This window comes from Cavia porcellus, unplaced genomic scaffold, assembly GCF_034190915.1.
Source record: "Cavia porcellus strain 051 isolate PalLab524CR breed Dunkin Hartley unplaced genomic scaffold, mCavPor4.1 scaffold_6, whole genome shotgun sequence".
Taxonomy (NCBI): domain Eukaryota; kingdom Metazoa; phylum Chordata; class Mammalia; order Rodentia; family Caviidae; genus Cavia; species Cavia porcellus.
Window position 1 is genome coordinate 79,989,546 of NW_026947489.1, and position 16,054 is coordinate 80,005,599.

At 41.1% G+C, this 16,054-nt stretch overlaps 1 protein-coding gene across 8 annotated transcripts in view; it reads left to right on the top strand.

The window, feature by feature from the left end:
- The first annotated feature begins 561 nt into the window (after nt 1-561).
- The window catches only part of Fam222b (family with sequence similarity 222 member B), a 74,806-nt gene continuing 59,313 nt past the window's right edge, over nt 562-16,054 (top strand). For 2 of the 8 annotated variants that reach the window (XM_003469716.5, XM_005003572.4), the window contains exon 1: nt 562-717. Coding sequence is in view for 1 of the 8 variants with exons in the window: in XM_063251165.1 (XP_063107235.1) it covers nt 1,365-1,385 (21 nt within the window). In the remaining 7 variants the exon portion in view is untranslated. Of the gene's footprint in view, nt 718-1,203; nt 1,386-4,756; nt 4,958-16,054 lie in introns of all 8 variants that reach the window. The other 6 variants (XM_063251163.1, XM_063251168.1, XM_063251162.1 and 3 more) reach the window with 6 other exon arrangements.

A 16,054-nucleotide genomic window follows, 5' to 3' on the forward strand; every position in this document is an offset into this window, starting at 1 on the left:
CTGCAAATTCCTCTTTGGCACATATGGAATACCTAAAAGACGTCCAATAAATAGCATACACTTTATAAACGGACTTTGTAAAGGACCTGAACTTAGCAATATCCCAGTGTATTCTAGGTGAGGTCACCCCAGAGACAAAGTCCTCCACTGCTGCAAAGCAACTACTGGCCAGTAGTGTATTCTGGAACGTCAAAGTTGACTTTTTCATAATCACCCTTCATACATTTTAGATGTGATTGTCTTTTTGAAAGAATCCCAAATTTATTGTCAGGGGTCCCCTGAGAGCACCTGAGTTCAGGCCTATAAATGGAAGGAGGGTCTGGAATGCCTGCTGTAAGTGCTATTAACTCTGTGGCCTCGAAGGAAAACGCAATTCGAGAGTTTAGTATCTTAGCTATGTACTCCAGGCACCTCAAAACCTGGGGAAGCCACCAATTTTCTAAGTCTAATAAGTACTCAAGGATGGCCAGCGGCCATGTCCACCTGAGACCTAGCAGTGCAGAATATCAGGCACTGAGGAAGACGCCACCAGGTCAGGCTGCGCAGGCGCAAACTGCCCGCTAGGGCCCCCGGCGCTCCAGGCTGCGCAGGCGCAGAAGAGGTTGCTGGCGAGTCCCGACGGTGGCGGTAGTGACTGAGGTGCTTGGGGCGTAGAGCAGCGGTAGCGGCAGCAGGCGGCTACCAAGCAGCCATGAGGGCCGGGCCCAGTCACCGACAGTGAGTGGTGGTGGAAGGGGAGTGGAGAGTGGGGACTTTTGGGAGATGGTCTAGCAGAAGGCTACTCTGACTTGGGGGGTGGGCTTTGCCAGTCGGTGACAGAGGGACGTGGGGAGGGGGAGTTTGAGATAGTGATGTAGAATTTGGGGCATGGGTGGTGGGAATCCCGTCCCAGAGCTGGGCTGTTTGGAGGAGGGGAAGGGGTTGTACGTGAGCAGTGAACGAGCCCACAGCAGGGCCAGTGTCCTGCACTCCCGGTTTGTCATCATCCCTTCCCCCCAGGAGCTTTTGGTCGCCTCTCCCTTTCCGCTTCTTTCAGAGAATGGTCGCGGGGGGAGGGTAGTGGAAGAAGAAAGCCTTGCTGGAGCTGAGGAAATCAACTCTGAACTAGGCAGGGAAGAGCCATCACCTGGAGTAATAGGCTGCCCTGGATAGAGGGTCGGGGTCAGGAGCTCTCTGTTTAAACTTGGAACGGAACGGTTCTAGGGCCAAGAACAACCTTCAAGTCGGACGGGCTGGATACCCACGTCCACCACCGATAAACCTGGGATAACTGGGCAGGTTTAGTCTTTCTGAACCTCTGGAACTCTGGAAGATATGGCTCAGATGGACTATTGCAAGCATCATGTATATGGTTGAGATTGTTTATGAAAATTGTGAATTGTAAGGTGAGGATGCTAATATATTACCAACAACACTATTGGATTTTAGGACTTATCTTGTTAGTGAAATAACTGATTTCTCTGTCAAGGCAAAGAATATTATTTGTAAAATCTTACTAGATAAATATGTTGCATCTATGTAAGTACAGTGCAGAAATACCAATTTCTTCAGTAATGTGACAAATTAGCCATCAGACTTGTATGGGGAAATCCCATATTCTGGCATTTTTACAAATTATATGTAGTGCCTCACCCAAGAGGAAGGAAATAGAGAATGGAGGACCAATCCATTAAATGCTTTCTGAACTTCAGTCAGGTTTCCTTGTAACACTGTTGGTAGTAACCTACTTTATTATGATTTGAGAAAACTAGTTTGAGACAGTTTAGGAGAGCTCCCCAGGGGGTGTGCAAATACTATTTCTTTCTTTCCTTCTTTTTTTGGGGGGAGGAGCAGGGCTGGAGATCAAGCCCAGAACCTTCTGTGTGGTAGGCAAATGCTGTGTCACTGAGCTGTACCCCTGCTGAAAACCTGATTCTCTTTTTTCTCTTCGTTTGTGTGGTCCTGGAGATTAAACCCAGAGAGTACTGAGTTACATTCCTATCCCCTTTTTTTAAATTTTGGAGTAAGGACTCACTAAGTTATCTGGCCTGGCTTTGAACTTGCAGTCCTACTTGCCTCAGCCTCTGGAGTCTGGAGTTACACAGGCCTGTACTTACCCTGACTGGCTCGATTTTTCTTTCTTTTGGCATACTGGATATTGAACCCAGGGCCTTACATAAGGGCTTACCACTAGCAAAGCCCCTGTTCTCTTTTTTTGGGGGAGGAGTTGAGACAGGGTCTTGCTATCTAGTTCAGGCTGGCATTGGACTCACTATATGGCCCAAGCTGACCTCAAATTCACAGCAATCTTTCTGCCTCAGCCTCCTGAGTACTGGGATTACAAATGTGTGCCACCACACCTGGCTCAACTCCTGTTATTTTTAAATTTTAAAAGGTTTTCTCTTCAAAGGATTCTGGTTGCCCCATGACCTTTTTTTCTGTTACAGAGTTTAGCTAAGTGTACACCAGCTTTTCAACTCTTTTTTTTTTTTTTTTTTTTTTGCCTGTCCCTGGAACCTTCCTGGTAGAGTGAAAAAGGCAAACGTTCTGCAAGTTAAAGAGGTGCCTGGTTTCTTTGAAAGGTTGAAGGAGCACTCCTGAACCTTTGTTGTTGTTGTTGTTTAGGGTAGACAAAGCAAAGGACAGAGTTTTACTATGTGCTTCCAGAGAGAGAAAATGGCTTTTTAGCCATAGCTTTTGAAAGACAGGTGCAAACTCCTTTCAAAAGGACAGAAAGAATACAGTACTTCAACTTTCCCAGCTCGGAGAGTTGAAATGGTGAAGCCTTTTGGAAATGGGTGAAGGATTTATCTTTTAGCTGAGTAAAAGGAAGTAGCTGTACAGTTATTTGGAGATTGACAGATAAGAGGACTAAATTATTTTATAGAAGAGGAGAAATGAACCCTTGTCTTTAACTTCTCTGTCAGGTAAAACATGTTTGACCTCTCTTTCTTGGAAATGCACAGTAATGTATAACTTTAACTTCTTTTTCTCTATCTAGTTCTTTAGCTTTCCCAAAAATCCACTCTACGTAGCACTGTTTCTTAGAAAATGGTTTAAAAAGGAGGGACTGAAGGTGTAATTCTGTGGCAGAGCACTTACCTAGCATGTGCAAGACCTTGAGTTCAATCCCCAGCACCAGAAACAAAACATTTCTAACTATTATCATAGATCATTACAGAATACAAATGTGTTCTACTTTTGTATTTATAAATTTATATTTACAGTGATACCTCAATTCACAAACTTAATTTGTTTTATAATTTTGGAGAAGATGACCAAGTTTGTGTTTGTGTGGGGAAGATGGCCAAAATTGTGTTTGTCACCTGGTGTAATGTTTGTGAATGGAAGCAAAATTTTGTCACATGCTTTTGTTTGAGAAACGAATTGTGAACAGAAGCATTTGAGAACTGAGATGTTACGGCCTTTTTTTTTTTTTTTTCTCTTTTTATTGGTACGAGGGATCAAACTCACAACCGCCTGCTTGCAAGGCAGGTGCTTATGCTGCTGACCTAAATCCCCAGCCCAATTATGGCCTTCTTTCTACTACCACATTTTTTTATTAGTGCATATTAATTCTACAGATTGCTATCTCTTTTTTTGGAAGGGGGCAGGTACTGGGAATTGAACTCGCAAATTTAAAAGCTTCCCAGGCAGGTGCTTATGCCAGTCAGCTATATCCTTGGTTCCAATTCTATAGATTAATGAGCTTCATTTTGGTAGATTTGTACATGAACATAACATACTTTAATTATTCCTCTTCTACTCCCTTTTTCCTTTCCTGCTAATTTCACATTTTTTGGGGGGGGTGTCAATGTTTTTTATGTATTTTGATTATATCATAGATCATTACAGACTACCAGTTTATTGTTTTTATCACATGGTAAATGCAATAGAGGTAGAAAATGTCAAAATAGAGGTAGAAAACGTTGCAGCTGAGCTAGTAACTTATTTTTATTTTATTTTATTTTTTGGTACCAGGGGTCAAACTCATGACCTCATGTTTGCCAGGCAGGCGCTTACGTTACTGAGCTAAATCCCCGGCCCTCTTTTTTTTTTTTTTGTACCGGGGATCGAACTTACAACCTTGTGCTTGCCAGGCAGGCGCTTATGCCACTGGGCTAAATTCCCGGTTCCACAACTTACTTTTAATAACTGAACATTTATTATTCTGGCATGTATTACTCTATTAAAAATTGTCCATCAGTTCAAACAAATCCATAAATGCTATTTATAAGGTTAAAATAATAGAGATTTGTTCAGTTGTGATGAGAATGTTTTGCCTTCTTTCTTTTTAGTATTTATTTTTGAGATAAGGTCTTGTTCTATAATTCAAGTTGGCCTTAAACTCATGGGTTATCCTCCTGCCTCAGCCTCCTGAGTGCTAGGATTACAGGCATGCACCATCACACCCAGATTGCCTTCTATTCTTTTACCTGTTACCTTTTTTTTGGCACCTGGGATCAAACTCAGGCCTTGAACTTGCCAGGTAGGCACTATGCTGCTGTACTTTTTAATTTTTAGTTTTCCTTACAGTATTAAGAATTGAATCCAGAACCTTATGTATGCTAGGTAGGTGCTCTATCATAGAGCTGACATCCCCAGACCTATTTATTTATTTATTGGTAGTAGGGTTGAACCCAGGGTTACTATACTGTTGAGCTGCATGCCCAGGCACCTGCCCTTTTTCTTTTCTTTTGGGTACTGGGGATTGAATTCAGAGCTTTCACACTGAACCACATCCCCAGCCCTTTTTTTATTTTTCATTTTGTGACAGGATCTGGCTAAGTTGCCCAGGCTGGGCTTGAATTTGGGATCCTCCTGCTGTCACCCTCCTACAGTGCCGGGATCACAGATGTGTTTTACCACACAGGGCTTCCTTTTATATTTTATTTTGAGATAGGATCTCACTAAGTTGTCCAGGAAGGACTTGAATTTGCCATCCTCCTGCCTCAGCCTCCCAAAGTGCTAGTTACAGGTATGTGCTACTGTGTCCACTCTTTTATTTTGTTTTGAGACAGAATCTTGCTAAATTGACCAGGCTGGCTACCAGTTTTCAGTATTTTTGCCTCAGTTTCCTGACAGCCATGGACCATCATGCCCTGCTCTTGTTACTGTTTTTTTTGTTGGTTTGTTTGCTTGCTTTTAGATAGGATCTCACTATATACTTCAGGCTAGCCTTGAACTCACTGAGTAACCCAGGCTAGCCTGGGGCTCGTGGTGATCCTGCTGCCTCAGCCTTCTGAATGCTGGGATTGCAGGTGTGCACCACTATGCCTTGCATTGTTGTTACTTTTATGTAGTAGGTAATAGTTACCGAATGAGGACTTGTTTCCTTTGGGGAGAGAAAGGAGGTAGCCCATTACATGATTGCCAGTTGTATAAGCAGTCTGTCTAAAGTGGGAAATGAACTATGAGGATATAGTCTTCTGGTGAATTCCTAATGTAGCAAGGGCTAAAATAAAAGAAATAAGGTTGTTAACTTATTGTTAGTCTGATAAAGTGAATCATTTTTCTTTTTGTCTTTTTCCTTTTTATCGGTACCAGGGATCAAATTCACGACTGCCTGCTTGCAAGGCAGGCACTTATGCCGCTGAGCTAAATCCCCGGCCCTGAATCATTTTTCTTTAAAAAGCATCTCATGGGGGCTGGGGATTTAGCTCAGCGGCATAAGCACCTGCCTTGCAAGCAGGTGGTCGTGAGTTCGATCCCCGGTACCAATAAAAATGAAAAAGACCAAAAAAAAGCATCTCATGGCTCTAAGAAAACTTTTTTTTTTGTCTTTTTGAGACAGGGTCTCACTATGCAGTTCAGGCTGGCCTTGAGCTCACTTTGTAGGCCAGGCTGGTCTTGAACTTGCAACAGTCCTCCTACCTCACTCTCCGGCAGGTGTGTTCCACCACCCTTTGCTGGGAAAGTTTTTTAAAGGTTCTTTTTTTTTTTTTTTTTATTTTACTTTTTGAAACAGGATCTCACTGTGTATTCAAACTGGCTTTGGGCTCACTTTTGTAGCCTAGGCTTGTCTCCAAACTTGCAAGGATCCTCCGGCCTCAGCCTCTGAGTACTGAGATTACAGGTGTGTGCTATCACGCCTGGCTTTTTTTTTTGTAACAGGAACTGAACTCAGGACTTTGTGCCTGCCAGGCAGGTGCTGTCTCACTGAGCAATATCCCTAGCCCTAAATATTCTATTTAAATACAAAATGATGCTGCTTACATACATTTCTTTCTCTGTGTGTGTTTTAGATAGGCTCTTACAATGTAGTTTAGGCTGCCCTTGAGCTTACTTTGCAGCCTAGGCTGGCCTGGAACTTGTAGCAGTCCTCCTGCCTCAGCCTCTCCAGTTGCTGAGATTATAGGTATGTACCACCATGCCTGCCCATTCCTTTTTTTAGTGAATACATTAGTTTGAAAACAGAATTTTTTGTTTCTTGAGTCCTTTCAAACTTGAAACTCTTTTTCTAACTGAAGTCTCTATGATAGTTTCACAGCACCTAATTAATAAGAAAACAATTTTAAAAAAACCAATAGATTTCTTTGTTTTTTTATTTTTATTTTTGTTTGTACCAGGGATTGGAACTGCCAAGCAGGCGCTTGTGCCATTGAGCTATATCCCACGCCTGTGTTTTGCTTTGATTCCAGATGTAGTGCTGACAATTTTAAAGGGTGAGAATATGACAAGCTGTTAAAGAGGAAGGCGGGGCAGGGCAGTAGTGGTGCATGCAGATGTGGGAGAATCAAAAATTCAAGCCTAATCTGGGCAACTTGATGATTTATTAAGACTCTGAAAAAGAAAAAAAAAGCCACTTTCAGAATAGCCTTGTTAGTAGTTAATTAGCTTATGGGAACTGCATATATATATATATATATATACTTTTTTTTTTGGATAGTGGGGATTGAATGCACAACCTCATGCTTGCTAGGCAGGTTTTATGCCACTGACCTAAATCCTCGGTCCTTTTTTTGTCTTTTTAGACAGGATCTTGTCATATAGTTCAGGTGGGACTTGAACTCAAAGTGATTCTTCTGCCTCAGGCTCATGAGTGCTGAGATTACAGGCATGTACCACCATATCTGATGATCATTAATAGTTGTTGAATGAAAAACAGTGATAACCAATTACGTCAGCAAACATCAGTTCAGATCCTATGTAGCTTTATTTTGTCATTGAATGAATTTATAGCAAGTGCTATACCTCAGTTTCCTCATCCATGAAATGTAGAAAGTAATTGTACTTCATGGAATTATTAGGTGAATTAAATGTATTATTTTGTGTAGTGTCTAGAATAGTACATGATACTTATTAAATACTAAATAAACATTATTATTAATGTTTATTGAATATAAACTTTCTTTTGTGCCAAAATCTATGCTGGTCAAACATGGTGACATAGCCTCTGCTCTGTAGCAGTTGGCAGTCTGGTAGTAGAAATAGAAATATACAAAGTAATTGTAATGGACTACCTTTTTTTCCCCTCATCAATTCTGTAGAGGTAATGATTATAAAATCCCCCCACCACCTTTTTTTTTTTGACACTGCTGGAAATCAGACCTACCCTGATCAGTCCCATCATAAGTAGGGACTCTACCAATGAGCTTACACCCCAGTCCTAATCACATATTTTACATACCACTAAGAATGAATAAATGTTCTTATTAGGCTGCCATGTTATCATTTGTAAAATGTATCCTTGTTTCAGAGATGTTAAAATGTGAGGAAAAAGCCAAAATGATGTCTCAGAATTGTTGAAGTAGAATAAATGATAAGCTGTGGAGGAGGTATACCTTGTTACAAGACTTGAGAGAAGGTTAAATATGAATATTGTCAGTAAAGGAAGGCATCTTGGGTTGAACCTGCGTGACAGATTCTTATGATTGGGTAAAATGGTCCATTCTAAGTCAGCTGTGAAGACTGTGGAGAGGGAGTGGACATTATTGATGTATGCCATCATATTAGTATAAGCTAGAAGAGGAAATGAGATAAGACTTTGGCAGCATAACATTGTATAATGCAGCAGAACAGGGCAGAAGGCTTGGAAGGTTTTCAGAAAAGACATGAGTCTGATACTTAAGTTGAACTGTTAAAGTATAGTGAATGTCTCTTTTTCTCTCTCTCTCTCTCTCTCTCTCTCTCTCTCGCTGATTCTCTCTCCTTCTCCTTTTCCCTCTCCCTCTTCCTCCCTTCCTCCTTCCCTCTTTCCCTGAACTCACCATGTAGCCCAGGCTTTCCTTGAACTCACAGTGATCTCGTCTCAGCCTCCTGAGTACTGGGATTACAGGCTTGCACTACCATGCCTGGCCTGTGTAGCAACTTTAAAAAGATGATTCTAATATCATAAATTGAGAAGTGAGAGTAAATGTGAGAAGCAAAGTGGCCAGGGGAAAGGCTGAAATTTTACAGCTGACCAGAGGAAACGTAAGTGTGAAGTCACAGTGCTCTTGGTGAGAAGTGAATTCTTTCTTAGAGAAGTGTTCAATATCTATTTTTGTCTTTTCACTACCTCTCAAGGTCTTTATTATGTCCCTGTTAGAGCTCTCTCTGACTCAGGGTGAAAAGAAATACAAGTCAACAGGAAAACTACTAGTTTCTTATGAAAGATGCCTTTAAACAGGTTGTCGTTGTGTGTACCTATAATCCCAACACTCAGAAGTTGGAGGCCGGAGGATCTCTGTGAGTTTGAGGTCAGCCTGGACCTTGACAAGGGAAAAAAATAAATAAACAACCAAAAAATCTAGGCCATCGTGGACTGCATAGATCCTGTCTCAAACATTTTTTCTATTTCTTTTTTCATTATTAACTCATAACTAGACTTCTCTCCCTTTCTTTCTTTCTTTTCTTTTCTTTTTTTCTCTCTTTGTCTCTTTTTTTGTCTTTGAGACGGAGTTTTGTCATATAGTTCAGGCTGGCCTTGAGCTCACTTTGTAGGCCAGGTTGATCTGGAACTCACAGTGATCCTCCTGCTTCAGCCTTCCCAGTCCTGGGATTACAGGCATGCACCACCACACTCATCTTCTGGACTTTTTTTTTTCCTGGTTTTTTTTTTTTTTTTTAAGACAGGGTCTTGCTGTGTAATTCCAGCTGGAATTTACTTTTGTATGCCCAGGACTCCCTCAGACTCTTGGTGATTCTCCTGTCTCTCCCTGAGTGCTGGGATTACAGGTGTGTACCACAGTGCCTGGTTTTTTGGAGGGGAGGGGTACTGAGGATTGAACTCAAGGATCATTGAGTTACACCCACAACCCTTTAAAATTTTTTCATTTTTATTTTATTTATTTATTTTGGTACCGGGGATTGAACTCATGACCGTATGCTTGCCAGGTGAGTACCTGAACCACTGAGCTAAATCCCTGGCTAAAATGTTTTAAGCATAGAGTCTGGCTAGGTAAATCACTCAAGCTTGTGATCTTCTTGCCTCAGTTTCTCAGAGTGCTAGTGTTATGGCGTGCACCATCACCATGCCAGGTAGTGATGCTTTACTTTTTTCTGATCTTTACTTTTTTTCTCTGTCTGTCTCTCTTTTTCTTTGTCTTTCTCTCTCCTCTTTCTCCCTCCCTCTTTTTTTTTTTTTTTTTTTTGGTACTGGGTATTGGATTGAATTTACACTTGCCAGGCAGGCACTTAAGCCACTGAGCTAAATCCTCAGCCCCTAGCCCTTTCTTTCTTTATCTCTCTCCATGGTGCTACATCCTCAGCCTTTTTTTTTTTTTAAACAATGAATTGAACCCATGAATTTAGATAGAGTCTCACTCTGTAGTTCTGGCTGGCCTAGAACCCACAGGGATACTCCTACATCAGCTTCCCAAGTACTGGGATTTACAGACATGTGTTACCATGTTCAGTTTTGGTTCAGATCTTCTAAGTTTTTTGGCTCTGTTAGTATCATTGATTCCTTTTTTTGTATGGTGGTAATAGGGATTGAATCCAGGGCCTTTGCACTGAGCTATATTGACAGCCTTTTAAAGTTTAAAAAAAATTTTTTTTTTTTTGGTCCTGGGGATTGAACTCACAACTTTGCATTTGCAAAGCAGGCACTTATGATGCTGAGCTAAACCTTTAACCCCCTTTTTAAAAATTTTGAGACACAGTCTTGCTCCCAGCACTCAAGGAGCAAAAAGATCGAACATTTCAAGTCTGACCTGGGCAGTTTAGTGACTTGATGAGACCTTGTGTTAAAATGAATAATCAAAAAAGGCTAGGAATACAGCTGGTGTAAAGGTCCTGGTTTTAAATTTTAGTACAGCCAAAGAAAAGGAAAGGAAAGAAAAGGTAAAAGGAAAGGAATCATTTTAATGAACTATATCTGTAGCCTCCAGATGTGTCTTTTTCGTGTTTTTTTTTTTTTTTTGGTCTTTTTCGTTTTTTTTATTGGTACCAGGGATCGAACTCACAACTGCCTGCTTGCAAGGCAGGCGCTTATGCCGCTGAGCTAAACCCCCAACCCCATTTTTCGTGTTTTTTATTACCGGTAGTAGTAAGGACGAGGTTTGACCATTGGACATTAAACATGCTAGGAATGCAGTCTACCATTGAATTACATCTCAGTGCAGCCAGGTTCCCCTCCCCCCCCTTTTTTTGCCTCTTTCCTGCTTTCACTTTTCTTTCTATCTCGCTCTCTTTCTTTCTTTCACACTAGGGTCTCACTATGTACTCCAGTACTCCAGGTTGCTCTCAGACTTACAGTGATCTTCCTGCCTCAGCCCTTGAGTACTAGGATTGTAAGTGTATGCCACCACTCCCGGCCAGATCTCTCGTTTTATTTCTTTATTTAGAGAAAAGGCCTTGCTTTGTAGTTTAGGTTGGCCTTAAACTTACTATGTGTCCTGGACTGGCCTCAAACTCCTGGCACTTCTCCTGCCATAGCCTCTTGAGTGCTGGAATTACAGACATGTGCTACCATGCCTGCTTAGATCTCTCCTTTTCAAAAGCTGCTATCATCTACCCTTTTGGAAGATTCTCTTACAGCTTGTCTGTAAAGTAGGACATCTCGTTTTTAGCTTCTCCTCTTTCTTGCTTTGACTCTGAGCAATTGGTCATCAAACAAAAATTTTTGCATTTCTTACCCTGTGCTAACAGCTAAAATAGAAGTAGTGTGACTCTTTCCTGCACCTAGAGTTTATGTCTTGGGGCAAAACAAACAAGTTGAACCATCAGTTACCAAATATTGTGTTGAGTGATGACTGAGAGTCTCAAGGTACAGAAGAAACTTTATAATCTTTAATATATATTGAGAGTACCAGGAAAGATTGCAGATTAAGGAATGTTCAAGGTAAGATTTGAAGAATGAGTGTGAGTTTAATGAGTAGTAAGGGGGAAATCACTGGCAGCATAGGGACTATTATTTGTAAAGTACAAGACGTTTAACATACTCTATTTTCATTATTTGGAATAAACTATATTTTTAATGAAAGATGGATTTTCAACATTATCATACCAAGTAATAATACATATTGGTTTTTTTTTTTGTTTTTTTTTTTTTTGTCTTTTTCCTTTTTATTGGTACCAGGGATCGAACTCACGACTGCCTGCTTTCAAGGCAGGCGCTTATGCCGCTGAGCTAAACCCCCAGCCCAATAATACATCTTGTTACAAGAATATTCTTTTTTCCTTCTGTACAACTTCAGGAAAATACCAGAGGATCAGTGCAACTAAAAAATCAGAACCTTAATTGTCATAAAATTTCTAAGCTTCCTAATACTGCTGTGAATTTTCTTTGTCTTACCCCTTCCCTTCTTGCTGTACTGGGGTTTGAACCTAGGGATTTGTGCTTGCTAGACAAGGGCTCTATCAGTGAGCTATACTCCCCGCCCTTTGATAAAATTTTGAGATAGGCTCACTAAATTGTCTAGCCTGGCCTCAAATTTCATTGCCCACAATTATGGCAAGTTTATAAGCTCAAGTGATCAATCTGCCTCAGCCTCCGTAGTAACTGATACTGGAGACATGTGCCATTGGACTTAACTAGGTAGTTTAGACTGACCTTGAGCTCACTGTGTAGGCCAGGCTAGCCTCAAACTCACAGCGATCCTCTTGCCTCAGCTCCCAAGTGCTATGGTGTATGCCACCATACTTGGTTGGCAGTTTTGTACTCCTGACTTTTTTTTTTTTTTCTTGCACTGGGGATGGAACTTATACTGCGTGCTTGCAAGGCAGGCGCTCATGCCACTGAGCTAAATCCCTGTCCTGTACTGATTTTTAAGAATTTAAGAATATTTTGCAACAGGATATGGGGCTGGCAGATGCCTGTAATCTTAGTATTTGGGAGGCTGAGGCGAGAGGATTATAAGTTCGAGGCCAGTCTGAACCATATAATGAGTTTGTGAGTTTGCTCAAGCTATTTTTTTCCCCTTCAGGGTACTTTTTTTTTATTGGTACATTTTACAGATGCATACTGGTAACATTGGGGCTGGAGATACAGCTCAGCAGCACAGTGCCTTCCTGGCAGCCTTGACTATATGTTGAGACTGTCTCTCTTTGGGGCAGGGGATTGTAAATTTTTTTCTATTTTATTTGTTAGATTTGATTTTTGCCACTTATTCCACTCTCTTCTTTCTATCTTAGAACACTTTGTGTCACCTAAAGACATTCCCTTTACATTGGTGTATGAAAAAGTTTTCAGTAGTGAGATTTATCAAGTTAATAGGGGAATTAATATGTGGATCTCATTCAGAGTCCATGCAAGTTATAGTCTCTCAACTTAATATAGTCTCATTGCTTAATAGATTGAAGCTTGGAGCAAGAAATATTCTTTTTTTTTTTTAGAGACAGGGTCTCACTATATTGCCCAGGCTGGAGTGCAGTGGCTATTCACAGGCGCGATCCCAATACTGATCAGCACGGGAGTTTTTTTTTTGTTTGTTTTGTTTTTTGTTTTTTTTGTTGGTACCGGGGATCGAACTCACGACTGCCTGCTTGCAAGGCAGGTCCTTATGCCGCTGAGCTAAATCCCCAGCGCCAGCACGGGAGTTTTGACCTGCTCCGTTTCCGACCTGGGTGGGTTCACCCTTTCTTAGGCAACCTGGTGGTCCCCCCGCTGCCAGGAGGTCACCATATTGATGCCGAACTTAGTGCGGACACCCGATCGGCATAGCGCACTGCAGCCCAGAACTCCTGGACTCAAGCGATCCTCCCACCTCAGCCTCCCGAGTAGCTGGGACTACAGGCGCGCACCACCAAGCCCGGCGCAAGAAATATTCTTAAATATTCCTGGAAAATGTGTATTTTGGCTCCCAGGTGAATGGATTTTTGGATTTGGGAAGACTGAGAAAATTGGCTATGATTTTTGGAAGCTGGATCAGGGCCAGCATTGATTAAGAGTATTTCCCCCCAGTTGGCAGCTAGCCTCTTCTCTCTGCTCCTGCTTTCCCCTGAGAACCAGTTTGCACTACTTGCCAATCTGCCTCCTCTGCTCTTTATTTTTTAGAAATGACCCTGTTTTTTCATCTGATACCATTTTTTTTTCCCCTTCAAATTTATAACTAAGGAGTTTTCTTCTTATTATTTTTTTTTCTGAGACAGAATTTTGCTCTTTGCCCAGGTTGAACTCAAAAAAGTGCTGGGTGTAAACATCAAACAGTTCTCTGGTCTTAGTCTCCCAACTACCATTGATGAGACTGTAGCTATACTACTACATCTGGCTAGAAAGACCTTTGAAATTTTTTTACAATACTGAGGATTAAATACAGGGCCTCAAGGATCTTAGGTAAACACTATCATACTCCAGCCTTTTAAACATTTTTTGCAAGTGATATAATTATCTACATGTACATTTCCTCCATATTTCGATATTAAACTCACAACTCTAAAACCTGCTCGAATATTCTATAGGCAATCTCAGAAATGATATAAAATCTAACTTTCTACATTTTCATCCTAGGCCAGGGATTTAGCTCAGCAGTTCAAATGCTTGCCTGGTGAGTGCGAGGTTGTGAGTTTGATCCCAGGTTACTCCTCCCCCCACCTCCCACCCCCCAAAATAGAAGAAGATGATGACAAAAAGAAAAAAGATTAAAAAAGAAAAAAAAAGATTGCAAACATACATTCTACATGACTCACCAAATTCAATTTTTTGTCTTTTTGAGACAGGGTCCCACTATGCAGTTCAGGCTGGCCTTGGGCTCACTTTGTAGCCCAGGCTGGTCTGGGACTTGCAACCAATTCTCCTGCCTCAGCCTCCCTCAGTTTCCTGCATGCTGGGATTATAGGTGTGCACCTCCATGCCTGGTTTATGTCTGCAGTTTGAAAGCCTACAGATTCCCAAGTGGGAGGATCTCATAGTCAAGGCTAGCCTGCTCAATTTAGCAAGATTTCTCTCTCTCTCTCTCTCTTTCCTTCCTTTTCTCTCTCTCTTTTTCTCTGTTTCTCTCCATCTCCCCTTTCTTCCCTTTCCTTTTTTTCCCCTTGAGACAGTCTTGCCATGCAGTTCAGGCTGGCCTTGAATTCACTTTGTAGCCGAGGTTGGCTTTTTTTTTTTTTTTTTAAAGAGAAAAAAAAAAAAGAAAGGAAATAAATAAATAAACACAACAAAGCAGTAAAAGGGTACAAACAACACAGAATTTCAAGGAAAAAAAACACAGCCTGATATTACTAGTCAATAGGTTGTACACTGTCATCTTTGAAACAGCTGTTCAAATTACAAAATTAAAGCATGCAAAGTGAACATTCATACAATGAGACTGCAGACAGTGCCGATCAGTGATCCAACAAAAGTTCAGCAACATGGATTTCCATCCTACACACTCAAACACACATGCAGTTATATTCCCCAGACCACCTTCCTTTCCTCTCCTCCCAGGTTGGCTTTGAACTCCTGGCGATGCTCCTGCCTTAGCCTCCCAGGTGCTGGAATTATGGGTATGTACCACCACACCTGGCCCAAAAAGTGTTGCATTGTAGCTCAGGTGTACAGGGGTTGGAACTCACAATGTAGCTTCTGCTGGCCTTCAACTTTTGGTGATCCTCCAAAGTGCTGGGATTATAAATATATGCTACCATGCCTGACCCCAGGTCCAGTTTTCATTTTGAAAGTCTTCTAAATCTGCATTTTAAAATTTCCAATAATATGATTGAAGTTTTGAATCTAAGCATTTCATTTGTACTTGGATAGTTGGAATCCTGTTTTGCATGCTCAGGTCTAATCAACCATCCTGTTTGTCTGCCATACTGTCACAGAAGTGATGTGTGTGTGGTGATGCATGCTTGTAACAGCTGCTCTGGAGGCTTGTGTAGGCTCACTAGAGCTCACAAGTTGGAGACCAGCCTTGGCAACGTAGCAAGATCTCATCATAACAACTTTTTTTTTTTTTTTTGGTACTGGGGATGGAACTCACAACCTCATACTTGCCAGGCAGGTACACTGCTAAGCTAATAAATCCCTGGCCCAAAGAAAATTTAAGAAGTGACCTTTCTAAATTGTAGGACTACTGAAGTCTGTCCTTTTTGCTTTAAGATTTTATTACTCACAGTCCTGACACATAGCAAATGCTTAAATCCATCTTTCTTCCTCCTAACCTCAGAATGATTTTGTTCAAGATATTTTTTTTCCCTGTCAGGGTACTTTTTTTTTTTTTGGTGCATTTTAGGGATGCATACTGGTGACGCTGGGGTTGGAGATATAGCTCAGCAGTCCAGCTCCTACTTGGCAAGTACAAGGTCATGAGTTTGATTTCCAATATAAAAAAGAGAAAGAAAACATACTGGTAATATTCATTGTTGAGAATTTGTATTTGTACATGATGTATCTTGCTTCCTCTTTTTTTCCCATTCTCCTCCCCTCCCTTCAACCCTTCAACCCCTCCTTACATACAAAAATTTGGTTTCCATTTTTTCTTTCTATTCTCTTTTTTTTTCCCTTGTCCCTTCCTTCTTCCCCTCCCCACTTTTTTGCTCTTCTCATTTGAACATTTTCTTCCCACTTCCCAATATCAATTATACATTTTGGTCCTTATTTACACTTTCATTTTCTCACATCAGAGAAATAATGCAGCATTTCTTTTTTTTTTTCTTTTTTTTCTTTTTCCTTTTTACCGGTACCAAGGATTGAACTCACGACTGCCTGCTTTCAAGGCAGGCGCTTATG